The following is a 15,837-nucleotide window of genomic DNA, read 5'->3' as shown; positions in this document are numbered from 1 at the left end:
TTTTTTTTGTTTGTTTTTTTGTTTGGGCACTCCAGCTTCTTCCATTCCAAAAAAATACAGGCACTTTAGGTTTGTAGAAGACTCTAAGAGGGCTCTTTTCTTGTAGACGGTCAACATCTTTATTACGTAAAGTTCTAGGATTCTTGGAAGAAGACAGAGACACATCATCTAAATCAGTGATTCCCAAGCACATGAGTGCACTGAGAGAGATCATTTGGTGTGCAGTGGGAAATTATCCAATTTTACTTATCGTAATTTCTCGTGTATAATGCACGTTTTTTTTCTCCCCAAAATTTTCAAAGTCAATAAGGTGCATTATACATAGGTATAGGGGCAAATGGAAAAAAACATTTTCACATTTTATAAATGTATGCCGCCATCTCGTGGTTATGAAAAAGCTGTACACTTTCATTCCAAAATGCCACCGCCACCTAGTGGTTATAAAAAAGGTGGAACCTACACTTTCATTCCAATATGACAGGGGTACGTACGTATGACTGCATATATGTACATTTATGCTCATAAGTTTACATACCCTGGCAGAATTTGTGAAATATATATATATATTTTAAATATGATTGATGACTGAACAACAACCATCATTAATTTCTTTATAGTTATGTTTTGTTTAATGATAATGCTTTTCTGAAATGCTTGACCATTTAATTTGAAGCCCATTAAAATATAATTAAATGTGTTTCGCCTAGTCCTTCATGTTTTCTTTAAGGAATTGTACCCACCTTACAAATTCTGCCTGGGTAATCAAACATAGGAGCACAACTGTGTGTTTTCTAATTTACAAAATAGAAGTAGGGCTGTTAATTTCAAAATAAGAGCAAGTAAATTTAAAAAAGGATGAATTATAAATAGCCTTGTTTAGCACTGTGTGTGCACGTGTGTGCGTGGACTACATTTCAGTAGAATTAAATCACGAATGCCACAGTGTAAAGGCCACAGCGATGTGAGGCTGCTTAGATAAAGTGCCAAAGATGATAAATATGGTAAAGAAAGAGCTAAGCCGAAAGGCGAAGCTCTCAATTTACCGGTCGATCTTCGTTCCTACCCTCACCTATGGTCATGAGCTGTGGGTCGTGACCGAAAGAACAAGATCCCGGATACAAGGGGCCGAAATGAGTTTCCTCCGCAAGGTGTCCGGGCTCTCCCTTAGAGATAGGGTGAGAAGCTCGGTCATCCGGGAGGATCTCAGAGTTGAGCCGCTGCTCCTCCGCATTGAAAGGAGCCAGATGAGGTGGCTGGGGCATCTGATTCGGATGCCTCCCGGACGCCTCCCTGGTGAGGTGTTCCGGGCATGTCCCACCGGGAGGAGACCCCGGGGACGACCCAGGACACGCTGGAGAGACTACATCCTTCGGCTGGCCTGGGAACGCCTCGGGACCCCCCCGGAAGAGCTGGATGAAGTGGCTGGGGAGAGGGAAGTCTGGGCGTCCCTGCTGAAGCTACTGCCCCCGCGACCCGACCCGGATAAGCGGTAGAGAATGGATGGATGGATGGAAGATGATAAATAACAGATTATACCACATCATAAAGCCAGTTTATCGTATCAAATATCGACCAGCAGTTTATTAACTTGGGACAAGAAAGAACATGTGGGTGACATTACAGTACAGGGGCCAGAACTGTACTTTGTGTATGACACAAAGTAGTTGGAGTAATGCTTAATATAATAGTGGAACCAAATCCCAACTTGATACAAAACCAGCAGGAAGCTGGCTTTGCTGAGTTCACTGCTGAGTGTGTTCTGGTGGGATTGTTGACTATTGGAGAAAGATAAAAAGGTCTTCCTGGATTGGATCCATAGAATCAGTATGCTTTGAAATGACAGTAAAGCATAAAGGACTAGGAGTGTTGCGTAGATTGCAATTTGCTTTCCGCATAAACTTAAATAGTTAAAATGGGATACTACTTATAAGATGGCAGTGCTTGTGGTAAAATGAGTGGAGCATTCTGCAGTGAATGCGGACGGGGAACATTTTTTACATTATTTAAATGATTGTAGAATTTAAAAGGAGATGGGCCCTGCAAATATTCTGCTCTGGCGAGTGCTGTTCGTTGAAGCAATTGATCAATGCAGCTGGCATTCTGGCCAGATGCATCTACCTCCGATAATGTCCTCAAGGATTGCGCGACTCATAAACTAAGTACTACAGTTCTATCAATAAAGATGAGATACAATTTGAAAAAAAAGGGACGGACTGAATTTGATACATGGTACATTCCAATGCAAGATTGATTTAATGTTGTGCCGATTGTCTCTTTCTTTTCCCTGGAAGTTGTTTTCCCTTTTTTTCCCCCTACAGTAATCATATGACCTTTTCCCCTTTCCAAAGAAGCTCTCAAAGATTCCGCCGAACGCTGTCTTCATCCTCCTGCCCGAAACACTGCGGCCACCATGTAAACGTGGACGCGAACCAAGTTTATCTCACCTCGTATAAACACTGCAGAACGGTTTTATTACCAGAGCCATCACGTACGACTTCCACTCCCACAGCGCAAAAGCACCGAATGACATCAGCAGCAGCTGAGAGGGTGAGAAACCAGAATCTATAATGCAAGCACATTCAAGAGGACGTATCGCTGCTCATTTAACATCGTGTCTGCACACGTGGTTAACACTGATGGAACATGTAATCAGACCTACATTGATCCTGCTTCCCTGGTGGGTTTGTCCATACATTCACAGAGTTCTTTGATGGCAGCAGGGCAATCAGTACCATCTTCTCAGACAGACCAGCAATCTTCGTCAGGATGAACGAGGAGGCGCGCCAACCAATTAGCAAGCCAGGTGCAATCGCTTCAACATAGAATACAATTGAATATGCTAGTGCTAGTGGAGTGCTATTGAAGAGAAGAAAAGTGGAAGAAATAGCTCATAAAATTCCCCTCCTGAAGCAGATAAGGTATTCAAACTATATATAAGGATCATAAATGTATATAAGTGAGGGAGGCTGAGTTAATCACATTAACTCATTCACTGCTCGCCTTCCCAGTTAACATGGATATTTGACTTCTAAATCCGTCAATGGCAGTGAATGTGTTAATGGCCACAAGCATGCCAATTGCGTAGATGAAAAAATGTTTTCACCAATACTGGAGAGAGCTTCTCATGGACCATTTAAGTGACACAATACACAAGAATATAAAAATAGATTTATGGAAATATACACAAGCAAAGAGCATAGGGAATATACAATGTGTAAGATGACATGTTGTTTCGCTTCGAAATATTCCATCAATTAAATGCCCTGAGCTTGCAAATTAAAGGAAAATCTGCCATACTGAAATATGAAGAAACTAAAATAGCCTCTTACAAGGAGGAATGATAATTGACTCACTGGACTGGATATGCTAATCATCACTTCACTGGTCTTTAATCATAAGACACGAAGTGACATGCTGTAATCACCCCCTCACCCCAATTTTTATAATAGCCTTGTTCATGCAGTACTTCAAGATCATTTCATGGTTTTATTCGCATGCATCTTTATCCTGAGAGAGAAAGCATGATGCTTAAACCATGAATAAATTATAAAGGCAACACAGACATGCTTGGGGTCTGTTCTCGTTCCTTGTGTAAGAATGCCTTATCATTTCTCTGTCAGTCCAAAACAAAAAATGGATGCTTACTCTCTGCCTGCGCATATGGAGGAGATGTTTATTGGAAATCAACCGGAACGAGAAATGAAATGTAGCTTCCAGTCATTGGTATGTATCATTGGTATACGTTTGGCTCTGAATGCATTGTTCAATTGTACTTAATGTTGTGTCCAAGTAGTGTATGAATCAAAGTTTTTTTTATTTCTCTTTGCATTCCCTCTCCAGCAGCTTTTCCTTGTCGGCTTTATCGGCTTTTGGGCTCAGCCGTGAGCAAGCCAGCATCTTATTTGCACTTGCTATCCAAAGGAGAAATAAATGACAAAATGGGAACCGCTGCTGCCCATGCGCGGAAACATGATGCTTTGTTGCCATCTGCTGTAAGCCTGTGATTTGATCCATTACATACATAACCGTTGTTGCTAATAGAGGATGGCGACGATGAAAAAGAAAAAGAAAAAAAAAAAAAAAGACTAATATATTTTGAATAATGGCTTTAATAAACGTGACGGCATAAACAACCATCATCTTGATTAGTGAGACCTCTTATTGTAATTATGTACAAAGTTAGCTATAATGTGAATGATGATGAATGATTGTGTGTATTTCCTTCATGACAGCACTGCAGAACATAGAACAACATTTTGGGACAAATCCTAATTGTAGATAGATAATATTTTATTCACATTGTGTGCTCTCATAATACTTACTGACTGAGTCATCTTTGTTCATGCTCAGTCTTCACATAAACGTTCATTATTAGCATGCTTTAAAAAAAAAATTCAATGGACAATTGTAGAAATACAAAATGTTTAAAATCACCAACTACATTTATAAATCTCCCGTTATTGAAACAAATAATTATAATAATAATAATAGTTGGTTTCACCAGCAAGGCATCAGCAGAACTGAAAGTTGGAAAAAGAAGTCAGTTATTTTGAAGCATTCTTACAATATACACAGCTTAAGAAAAAAAGAACAAGCTAACCTTCCAGCGGTTTCCACACTCGTTGCACAGGACAAATGTGGTCATGGGCTCGTCAGCACTGCGTGTCTGCACCTATAAAGAACATACACAGTACAGTACACGCTAGTACTAAGGTGTCCAAGGATGACCAATTCATCATTGTTGTGTACAGCGGACCTCCTTCACTAACAGTGCGCATGCACAAATGTGTGCTTAAATCGTGCGTATGCGCATTTGACGCACCGATCTGTAATTAATATTGTCAATATGTTCGTACTTGAATTTCTTCCCGCCCGTCCAATCGAAAAAACACATTTTGTTTTATTTTTTTCCTAACTTAGGTGATGAATTTTAGGTCTAAAGAGCATGGCTGGATTTCACGTTCTCCCCATGCTCATGTGGGTTTTCTCCGAGTACTCCGGCTTCCTCCCACGTTCCAAAAACATGCACGTTAGGTTCATCGAAGACTCTTAATTGAGTGAATTGTTTGTTTGTCTATTTGTGAGAGCAGTCAGCTGCGACCCGAATGAGGATAAGCAGTGTAGAAAATGGATGGCTGAACAGTATGTCGCCCGTATCCGATTTTGTTTGTACGCAAGCACCGGTGTCACCTTTTTTGTTTGTGCCTTACCTGATTGTAGGTGCAGTTCTTCTTTTTGCACTTGCCGCACTGTAGCAGGTCGGTGGTGGTGCCCCCAGTTTTGGCCATCTGGTGCTCTCTGATGGCCTCCTGAGTGAGGACGTTCCTCAATTGTTTTAGCTCGTCGCTCGCCATTTCCTTTGTGGCGGAGTAGGGAGACAGAGCAAAAAAGTTAGTAGTCAGTCAAGGCCACTAAGAAATTAGCAATGGACGTGGTGATTCAATTGATCATGTTTTGAGGTGTGCAAAGTTTGGTGATCATGCAGAATTTGACGACTAAAAAAAATCACCACCTGACTGCAAATGGCACAGGGTAATCATTAGGGGACTGGTTTGTATAATCCCGTCAGGATTCATTTGAATGAGAAAAATCCCATTTTTCATCGAAAACTAATAAATGATTTAAAATGATTTGTCATTCCGTCTTAATTACCTCAGCGCTCATCGTGGCAATGCGGTTCAAATCGATGCTTCCTGCGAGAACGTTCCTGCGCAGGCCAGGGTTCTTTGGGTCCTTTAAGTTACTGATGCGGCTCCTCACTCTGTTCTTATATTTCATGTCGGTGGCCTTGGTCTCCTGGTAGATATGTGCGGCACCAAGTCAAGAAAAACAAAAGCTTTCATCTCGGTACATGACCGAAAGTGAGACATGAGTTCACGCAATTGAATTGAAGGATATGATCTTCAATCTCTGCTGCCATGCTGTCACAGTTAGTTCCAAAGTCTTTGTAGTCATCTGCGAGCGTAACAGAAGTACATACAAATATATATAATCTTCTTAAATAACCACTTAAATGTGACATTAAAATAATAATAATAATAATCCTCACTGTCTGTGCGCAGGGCAACAGTAAGCATCTCGATGCATTTGTCTCGGACGGAGTCTCCGGTAGTCAGGTGAGGCGGTAACGGACCTCCGGCGGGTGTGAAACCAGGTGACGTGGGGCTGGTGGGCGTGGTTGGAGTTTTAGGGGCTTCGGTTTTGCCCTTTCTGAACAAAAGAGCGGGTTTGTTATTATTTGAGCTTTGACAGCTGAAAATTGCCTTTCAGGATGTGTTAGCACTAGCATCTGTGCTAATGTCACAGTCAGAGTTACATGCAATTCTTGGACAAACTTTGTTTTGTGGTAATGTGAGAAAAAATGTTAACTGTAAATAATACAGAGGGATCCAGCTATCCATCTTATTTTATTTTTATTTTATTAACCACTTGTCCTGTTCAGGGTCATGGATAAGCTGAAGGCTATCCCAGCTGATTGATATTTTAAAACTATTATAAACTCTTGAAAAAATGCGCTGTCGTATTACCAAACGAACTTGTTCCTAATGAAGGCATACTGTAACTGACCGTCATATTGTTTAAAAAGGGAACTATAGCATGAGGATTGTTTTTAACCATGCAGTTGATATAAAAGGTCTACACAACCCCTGTTCAAAAGCCAGGTTTTTGCAATGTAAAAAAAAAAAAAAAAGAGACATATGACTAATGTCTTCTAATTTCTTAATTAACGTGATCTATAACCTGTACAACTCAATATATTTCTTGTGTGAAGTGTGAATACCTTCCATTGTGGTCAGTGGATGGCTTCCTTTGTGGAGGTCCAGGCTGAGAGGCCTTTGAGCCACGAGACTCTCGCCTGTCACACAAAGTCAACATCATCACCTCTTCACTTTTAGTTAAGGAGTCAAACGTAACGAACATTTCAAATTTCACTTTGTGAGTGCGACAAATGCGGCATGTACCTTTCAGATGTTAGCTTCTTTGCAGGAGGTGAACTGTTCTGCTTGGAGTCAGAGTCGCGCCTAAGTAACGACACACATGAGTAAACATGTTTCCATAGGAAACAAATACATCATGTTACCCGGTGCAGACCTGTCGGCTTTAGTGTCAGTTGAATGGTGTTTCACTGGCTGGCTCAATATAGAGTCAAGAGAGTTCTTCCTGAAAGACAGGAAAAAAAAAAAAAATATTAATTAATTGAAACACTCTTTGATTCAGTCTTTAGTCATGCTAAAAGGTTTCCACCTCACAAATTCTCATGTGTATGAATGTATTTTTTAAAAAATCATTTTGCAGCAAAAACATCACTAGGTGTAATAGTGTCCCATACATTGTTTTGCACCAGACTCGACTTGATTTAGCAATCAAGTCGAGCCTTGTACTGTATCAAGCAAGCACTTCCACACTTGTGCATCCCCAACCTTTCTTTCTTGGCCTCCACTGACTGTTTTTTAGCCACTTTGCTATCCAAACTGTCTTTCCTGCAAGAAAAGAGCACAGAAAAGCTTGTGGCTCGGCTGTTTTAACCCATTAAGCCAGGTTTGCAAATTAAAAAAAAAAAAGAATAGTCCATTTAATATTGTTTTATTATTGTAATTTTTCACCAAATAAATATAACATTAAAACAGGAACAAATAAATAAATAAACCACCAAACGTATATATATATATTTTTCAAGTGCTATCCCAAAGTGATCTTTCTGTTTTTATTTGAGGTCACACATAGCCATTTCACAAACTGCACACTTGTGTCTGATTTCCCTGACCTGTCTCTTTTCACATGGTCTAATTTCTTCTGGGAGGCTATTTTAGAGTCTGAGGAGTCCTTCCTGTGGTGAGAAAAATATCACAAAGCTTCAAAGTATTTTCCATCTCCAGAGCTGTGGTCTGCTGTGACACGAATCCCACCTCTCCTTTTTCCCATCCAGCGAGGGTCGCTTTGGAGCAGGTGGGGGGTGAAGATGAAGAGGCAGTGGCGGCAGAGGAGCATTTGGATCTGGGGGCTCATTTCTAAAAAGGACAAGACAGCTTGAGCGAGAATTCAGTCACAGCGAGCGCTGACATCTTCTGACCTTGGTGGCGGAGGATGAACGTGAAAAGGAATCGGAGCCCACGCGGCGTTTGGGTCTTTAGGAACTTTCCTAATGTGAACAAAACATGAGCTTCCCAAAAAGAAATTCATTCACTGCACAGTCATGCGTGTGAGCACATAATACTGTACATCCCGCCTGACCTCTCTTTCTTAGAGTCCAGTGAAGGGCGCTTAGCCTTGGGGGAGGTAAGGCCTGAAGCGCGAGAGCGTCCAAGCGCAGAGTCTTTACCATCCTTCCTGAACAAATTTCGCAGGTGAGTAGGCCGCTACGCCACCACTCGCATGTCGCAACATGAGCTTCGGGCAAACACGCTCCAGTTAGACACGCCTAAGTGAGCCTTGACAGCATGCAGCATGCACAGCAGCACGACCGCATGCACATTAGGAGAACGAGCCCATCGTGCACCTCCGCTCGGGATGCTGACCTCTCTCGTTTCACGTCCGCGGACGGGCGCTTGATGGGGAGAGGAGGACGACGCGCAGGTCGAGGAGGTGAGGGGAAGCGGGTGGGATATAGAACGCTGCTGTCCAGAACTCCTCTCCTGAAATCAAGAGGCTCCTTCTGATTGATCCACTGCCTTATGACATTTCATCGTGACGACATGTTCTTTCAGGTGGCAAAAGCTGAAGCATTCTCCAGTGGCACCACCAGTAAGCAAACCCTTCCATGTCCTTCGACCAAGGCAGGCCGATTAATAAAACAGGATAAATTCCGTGAACAAATGATTCGACTCTGTAGTTTGAATGCGTAAAAAAAATCCATAAGGTAAACTGACACAATGCCAGCCATAATTTATAGTTCAAGAGGTAAGTTGATTCATAAATGGAGACATTGTTAACATGGTCATTTGAGGGACTGGCTCATTCCTTAAGGAGATAGCAATACACCATAGGACCATCATTTGTAAATGAGCCTGGTCTACTCTTGAATTCTTCTTTTGGTGACTGATGCAGTTTGACTGTAGATATAGTAGATGGTCTGTTTCCCTGTTTTCTGACTAAGAACGGCCGCACACTGAGCAATGTAGCCGAACGCGACTGAACTTGACCATCGAGAAGAAAATTACCAGTTGGCAACTCTTCGCCGCAAGTTGAAACAACAAAACTTTGACCCTGTATCATGTTGTGAGGCTCCACATACCATATACTGTACTTTATGACTTTTATTGAACCACAAAAACATGGCGCAGTTGTCAAGGAAGAAGCCGATGGCCCCAAAGAAGAGGTAAAGGGCGAAAACAAGGCGAGATTGTGGATATTTTGAGCGGTTGTTGGCAATGATCGATCGCCCAATTAGACAGAGAATGTCAACTTATCTGCCTTAGCCGTAGCTTCCGCTGGATTAAAGTCAACATTTTCTTTCAAAGTTAATTTGAACAAAAATAAAGCTTTTGTGTTATATCCGGCTGTGCGATCCCAAACACGACAAGGATTTGCCATTGTATCACTTGCGTTCGGCCACCTGGAAGTATCCTGGTGCCTATTGTATAAAAACATTCTGAATTGGCCTGCAGGGGCCTCTTCTCACCTTTCAAAAAACGGCTTTTGGACACCTGCAGGCTTCTCCCTGTAGGTGTCCCTCACAGGTTCGTCTGGTACCGTGTTCATCAGCCACTCAGGTCTGCTCTCCTCTTTGGGTTTCAAGTCGTTGAACTTTTTGGGCACCTCGCACTCTCTTATCTCCTTTAGGTGATCTTGTACGTGCTTCTGTCTTTTCTCAAGCTGGTTGTTTTCTTCTTCTCTTGGCTTTTTACCTTCTTCTTTAACTATTTCTTTTAGATGTTTCTTATGCAGGTGCTTTTCATCCACACGCTCGCCTCTGGGCCCTTTTTTATTTTTGGGCTGAGCAGTATGTTTTTCTTTCCTGTCTTTAATGGACTGATTTGCATCAGGTACTGAATCATGTCTCTGTTTGACGTCCAATCTCCTGTGACCAACAGAATAACAAAACAATAGATGTTCTATTTCTCACGAGAGACATTAAACATGTAACAGTGTTTCTTTCTTTCTTTGTTTTATGACAATGTAGGAGAGACGTGTGTGACTCCATTGACAGGTCGAGGACACGCAAAGGTAAAATTGAAAAAGTTTAGTTTTCGAACATCAGCATAAAAATGGGAGAAATTGCAAGATGTTCGCAAATACTGAGGAATGTTGTATTTGAGCTGCAATGGACTAAGACCCTTAATGATACTCATAATCACTCTTACTCTCCAGATACCACGCAAATATGCCCCCAAGAAGCTAAGTGTACAGTACAAGAATGACATCAGAGCAATTTGAAAGGACGCTTAGTGTTGACATTATTTTTTATTTTCCACGATGTCACAGAAAAATCCAATATTTTAAAACTACTACTGCCAGTTTTAATGGCGTCCGGTTTTACATTTTTACCTTTTTTCAAATCTGCCTGACCAATGAGTGATCAACAATGCGTAGCCCATACGGTATGATAGAAATAGCACCCGGTAGTATCTGCTTTTGTTGGCCTCACATTTGATTCTTTTGAGCGACAGCTCCGCTCTTAACAAATACTATAGTAATACTACCAAAAAAAAAGCACAATATGTGTCACATCTGTTTTCTGAGGGAGAGAATCCCCATGTTCAACCACCATTTTACCTCCAAAGTGAAGCAGTGAGGCCCAAAATGGGATGTAACTGACCTGGGTGAGCTGTTTGGAGACACTGCTGCTTTGCTGGAGTCCAAACCGTTCTTCTCTTCTTCCGCTTTCTCCATGTGAGGGTGGCTCGAGTCTGTGCGTGTGTGTCGTCAGGGGAAATAATGTCTGTACATGATCTGCTTAACTGCTCAGGGAGTATGACATCGCCACACGACATACCCAAAAGTCTTTTCCATTCCTTAATGAGGACTTTTGCCAAAGCGATGACCTCTTCGTCTGTGCAGTGTTTCCTGATGCTATTCACAGACATGCCGATCCTTGTTTCCTAATACAAATACAATCATGCATTTGGAGCTTTGATGACGCATTTGCTGGATGGACAAAAGTATTAGGATACACCTAACTTAATTATTCCATTGTTCAGCTTAGAAAGATGATTTGGGGAAAATTCTGTGTCTCCAACATTGTGGGAACAGTTTCGGGAAGGATCTTTTGAGTTTGGTGTGGAAGTACTTGAGCTCCTGTCCAGTGTTGTACCTAAATGAGTTCATATTTTGGGCCAACGTGAACTGAACTTAGTTCATTTCTGCCTGATGAGTGTTATTGAGAATACATTCTTTCTGGCGTCTGTGAAGGGTGTTCAAACAAAAGTTCATTTTCATTCAAGAGTGCCAAGTTTTGCTGGGGACTTCCAGGACAACACACTTTATACGAGCCTTCGTATGTCGGGGGATAAACGGCGTATTTGGCAACGATTCAGTGGCCGCCATTCATGTTTACACGTGCGAGGTGTGTTCAAGGACACTCTGTAAATGTGAGAGAAAGTGTTCTTTGTTAGGACCATTATTTGTATCAGAATGCTTTAGTTAAAACACTGTAGGATCACACTGTCATGATATGGAATTTTTTGTTTTGTAACACAGTATATGAATAGACCAAATAAATATTTTGTTAATATAGTCAGACAGGTGGCGGCACGGTGGTCGACTAGTTAGAGCGTCTGCCTCACCGTTCTGAGGACCAGAGTTCAATCCCCGGCCTCGCCTGTGTGGAGTTTGCATGTTCTCCCCGTGCACTCCGGTTTCCTCCCACATCCCAAAAACATGCATGCTAGGTCAATTGAAGATTCTAAGTTGCACGAAGGTGTGAATGTGAGTGTGAATGGTTGTGTGTTTCTATGTGCCCTGCGATTGGCTGGCAACCAGTTCAGGGTGTCCCCCGCCTCCTGCCCGAAGATAGCTGGGGTAGGCTCCAGCACTCCCGCGACCATTGTGAGGAGAAGCGGCTCAGAAAATGGATGGATGGATAGTCAGCCAGAGCTGCTAGGAATGCAAAGTTATCAATGTCCTTTCACCATCGTTCCTGTCATACTGTGTTGCGTGTTTTTGTTTGCACATGAAGGACAGAAGTTCTGTTTTTGTTTTAATTCCTCATTTAAAAAAAAAAAAAAAGACTATTCAAGCAACTAGTTGTTCCTCTTGCTTTTGAGATTGTAGGGTGAAAGCTACAGCTAGCGACTAGTGTGGACTGAACGGGTGGGAGCAATGGGGAAATGAAATGCTAGTATGTTGAGGGTAATAGCCCGTCAGCAACAGTCAGAATTGGAAACAAAATTTAAAAAAGAATTATGAACTAGTTTATTTTTGGAAGAGTGAATTTAGTTCAAAATCTTGTATTATGAGCTATGAATTGAACTAGCTCATTTTTGGAACGGTGAACTGACCTTTGAACTAGTTTGCGTAGAAAATGAACATTCCCAACAGTGCTTGTGTCCACCAAACCACTTTGGAATGAACTAGAACGCTCTGGTCTTGGACAAAAATTCTCACAATCACACTCCAACATGTTTGAAAAAGTTGTCCCCAAAGAGAATAAGCTTTTAGAACTGCATGAGCAGAAGCAATTCCATATTTTCTTTCATTTTTAAGGGCAAGGTGTCCCAATACTTTTGTCCACATACAGGTACTCTGAGTTAATTTATCACAATTATGCAGGAGTTGCTCAAGCGTGCGTGTGCGCAAGTGTGTTACCTGGAGGAGTTGAAGGGTCATATTGAAACTTTTGAGCTCCTTCAGCAGGCCCATGGCGCCTTCCTGCACATGCAACGCCGTCAACAGCTTTTTATATATTTGCCATATCTCATTCCTTAATCAAAATACGACGTAACGGACACAAAGTAAGTTGTATGAAATGTATACTAGTGTGTAAGCGTCTATGTAAAGCATTATTACTAACTATACAATTGGTACCCATTCATAGTACCCGTTCCAATCTCAGTATAACACTATTTACTTAAACCTTGTGGGGACCACATTTTGTGTTTTCTCCAGATATATAAAAACCAACTCGCTGCCATTTTAAAATCATCTGGCGATTCCTTTCACTCAGTCCGGATGTATTACTCCTCAAGCTGTGACTTGAGTTTGTGTTCTGTTCTGTTTCCTTCCTGTAAAGTCGGACTATACACTGTACTTTCTAGTTGGCTTTTCAGTCACTGCTAATGCATCATTGGCGAAATACACGCCAATTATTAGAGCAGCACCACCGATTGGTCATGATGTCACTAAGCATGTGTTTGTGTTAATAGTATGTTTTGTTTTGTTTTTAAATAGATTTTTACTTTTGAATCAAAGGAATTCAAATTGTTTGGCTAAATACAGCTTGTGGAAGTTAGTCTTTCCAAAGTCTATCAGGAGGAATGTAAGACTTGTTTGTTTTTCTGTTTTAGCAACTCTTTTTTTATTTGTTGTTAGTTTTTTGTTTTCCTGTGGCAATAAAAAAAACGAATCATATTTGTTTTAGTGGAGAAAACTATCAATTCAATGGGATGTATTCCTATTACGATTAGTGTAATCTGTTGTTTTGGCATTGACGTCTTGTTGAAAATGAACAGTTAAATGTCACAATTTCACACTTTGTGTTCGTGAAAGTAATTTGAAAGTAATGCAGAAGTAGTGAAACAGCGATAATGTTGGAATATAAATAATTACCTTTGAATAAAAGTAACTAGTAATATCATGTATTACTGTACATTGCCCAACACTGTTTACATCACGACAGATGGGCTATTTTAAACAAACACAAAGTGTCCCCTAATAACGTTTTCTACATATATTATTTTGTGTACATTTTATTCATGTATTATTTATTTTGTTTTGATCATGCATCTAGGTATATTTATTTTTCAAGCTCTTAATGGCAAATCCAAGCACTTTTACAATCCTTGGAAAGACAAAGTGCAATTTAGAGCCGCCCAACTGTGCAAGAGTGCACTTGGCCAACTCCAGCTGCTGCACTTTGTTGATGTTGTCGTGTTCAACACACGCGCCACAGGACACACCACGCACGGCCAAGCGGTGGCAACACTCGAACCCTGCCCACCGCAGCTGCTCCCAGATCAGTTTTGTGCAAACACCTGTTGATCGTATGTTACAGGCTCCCTTGACAAGTGCGCGACACACACACACACACGCGCGCGCGCGCGCGCAAACACACACAAATGGACAAGTGTTGACAGTAGTTCGGGCAATTTCATCTAAAGTTGCAGTAACGCAACAAGGCCTCTTTACCCTCTTACGCACGCTGCACACAACGTAGGGTGTCCACAAGCACTCACCGTGTTATTTCGAGCCACCATCTTTTCCAGCTTCTTGGCCATGCGGATGAGGTCGTCCTCCCGCGTCATGGCTGCATATAAATCGCCGAAATGTGTGCGAGAGAACCCACTGGAAGTTGCGCTGGGCTGCAGGTCGGACTTTACGCGCGGCGCGCTCCATTCAGACAGAGGGCGTGCCCGTGCGCGTCCTCGCTCCAGTCGACCACCTCGACATATGACCGCTAAATATAGAACGTGTAGCGGACACATGGGTCAGCGAAGGCAGGAAACATGTCGCTCAATTGACCCTTGAAAGACTGTTAAGAACGTACAACACGAGCAGCAAGTTTCCCTCAAACTGCAAACAGTAAATCAAAATTGAACTACACAAGGACGACAAGGATCAAGAAAAGGATCGACAAAGTAGGAACGAATTCCCGTTCGCCATCATTGTAAATAAGCCTGTTAAACATATGAATTATAATTTGTCACTTTCTCACAAAACAAACAACTTGGCTGTCTGTCTTTGCCGAGCCCACTCGTAACTCGAACCACTCGAATCTCAAATCATCTTTCCTTACTGAGATGAATGGAAATGCCAGTAGTCGGTTGCAGTCTCCCAAAAAATAAACAACTAAACATTTTGTAATGTGTTTTTGAGAGAAAAATAAGCCTCTGTGATACTGTACTTTATTGTCCTCTACAAAACTTTAAATTAGGAATGCTAAAATATTAAGTAACACAGATTGTTTTGTTATTTATAATTATGTTAATTACAATTAGTCATTTGTTTACTAAAAGAAATAAAACATTGTCAAAGCTCCCCGTCCATCACTGTTGTTCTGTTTAATTTTGATAATCTTCAATGTCTTTTTATCGGATTTGCATGATAATTTTTGTTTGGACATTCCCCAAATTTCATTTTTCAAGCTATTCTAGTTGGTCTTTTTTGTTTTTCTACCAGATAGCGAGTTCCCGTCTCTTCGATGCCTAGTCTAGACTCACGTCCCTCACAAGAGTTTTTTTATGCACACTGAACGAGACTCGCCCGACACGAGTGCGCCGACGACCCGCTGAAGAGAACCGAGGTGGGAGAGGCATACCAATGTGGCGTAAATGAAGCAAAAAATAGAATTTTACTCTGCACAACTGATAATGCAAATACTCGGGGCACCTTATTAAACGGAGCGGGCCATTTGTGGCCTGCGGGCCATACTTTGTCCACCCCTCGCCTGTATATGTGCCCTGTGACACCCCCGTTCAGCGTGTAACCAAATCAGCTGGAAATTAAAGCCACTGTATACATCAAAGTTCATATTATGAAGACAAGCCCCATTGAAAACGGAGGAATGAATTATCAAGTCACTATTTCTAACCCGTATCGTCTCGTGCAGTGGGAGTTCAATAATTTGGCATATATTTTCTGGGTGTGGTTTTATGTCCAGTCAATATGCGATAGACGAAAGAGCAAAATAGTTTTAGGGCTCCCAGGCTCTCACAAACGGTGGACGTGATGTCAGCATATTAG

The 15,837-nt window shown here is 41.6% G+C and overlaps 1 protein-coding gene across 2 annotated transcripts; it reads right to left on the bottom strand.

Annotated features, from left to right (window-relative positions):
• Positions 1-4,268: 4,268 nt before the first annotated feature.
• tcea3 (transcription elongation factor A (SII), 3) lies at positions 4,269-14,954 on the bottom strand. Of its 2 annotated transcripts, XM_061777392.1 has the most exons (20): positions 14,331-14,954; positions 12,745-12,807; positions 10,934-11,039; positions 10,757-10,847; positions 9,620-10,018; positions 8,517-8,633; positions 8,233-8,328; positions 8,072-8,140; positions 7,908-8,009; positions 7,766-7,828; positions 7,422-7,481; positions 7,093-7,161; positions 6,963-7,022; positions 6,782-6,856; positions 6,050-6,210; positions 5,900-5,955; positions 5,653-5,808; positions 5,211-5,357; positions 4,601-4,672; positions 4,269-4,520 (listed from the first exon to the last, which is right to left on the bottom strand). In XM_061777392.1, the coding sequence occupies exons 1-20, from the start codon at positions 14,577-14,579 to the stop codon at positions 4,512-4,514; spliced, it is 2,220 nt and encodes a 739-aa protein (XP_061633376.1). In that variant the 5' UTR covers positions 14,580-14,954; the 3' UTR covers positions 4,269-4,511. The 2 variants fall into 2 exon arrangements, with proteins under 2 accessions (XP_061633376.1, XP_061633377.1); XM_061777393.1 differs by lacking the exons at positions 8,072-8,140; positions 8,233-8,328 and having other exon boundaries at positions 14,331-14,950.
• Between the last annotated feature and the right edge of the window lie 883 nt (positions 14,955-15,837).

The sequence above is a fragment of the Phyllopteryx taeniolatus genome, chromosome 6 (genome assembly GCF_024500385.1).
Source record: "Phyllopteryx taeniolatus isolate TA_2022b chromosome 6, UOR_Ptae_1.2, whole genome shotgun sequence".
NCBI classification, from domain to species: domain Eukaryota; kingdom Metazoa; phylum Chordata; class Actinopteri; order Syngnathiformes; family Syngnathidae; genus Phyllopteryx; species Phyllopteryx taeniolatus.
The sequence above is the reverse complement of the archived record's forward strand: the minus strand, read 5'-3'. Positions and strand labels throughout refer to the sequence as shown.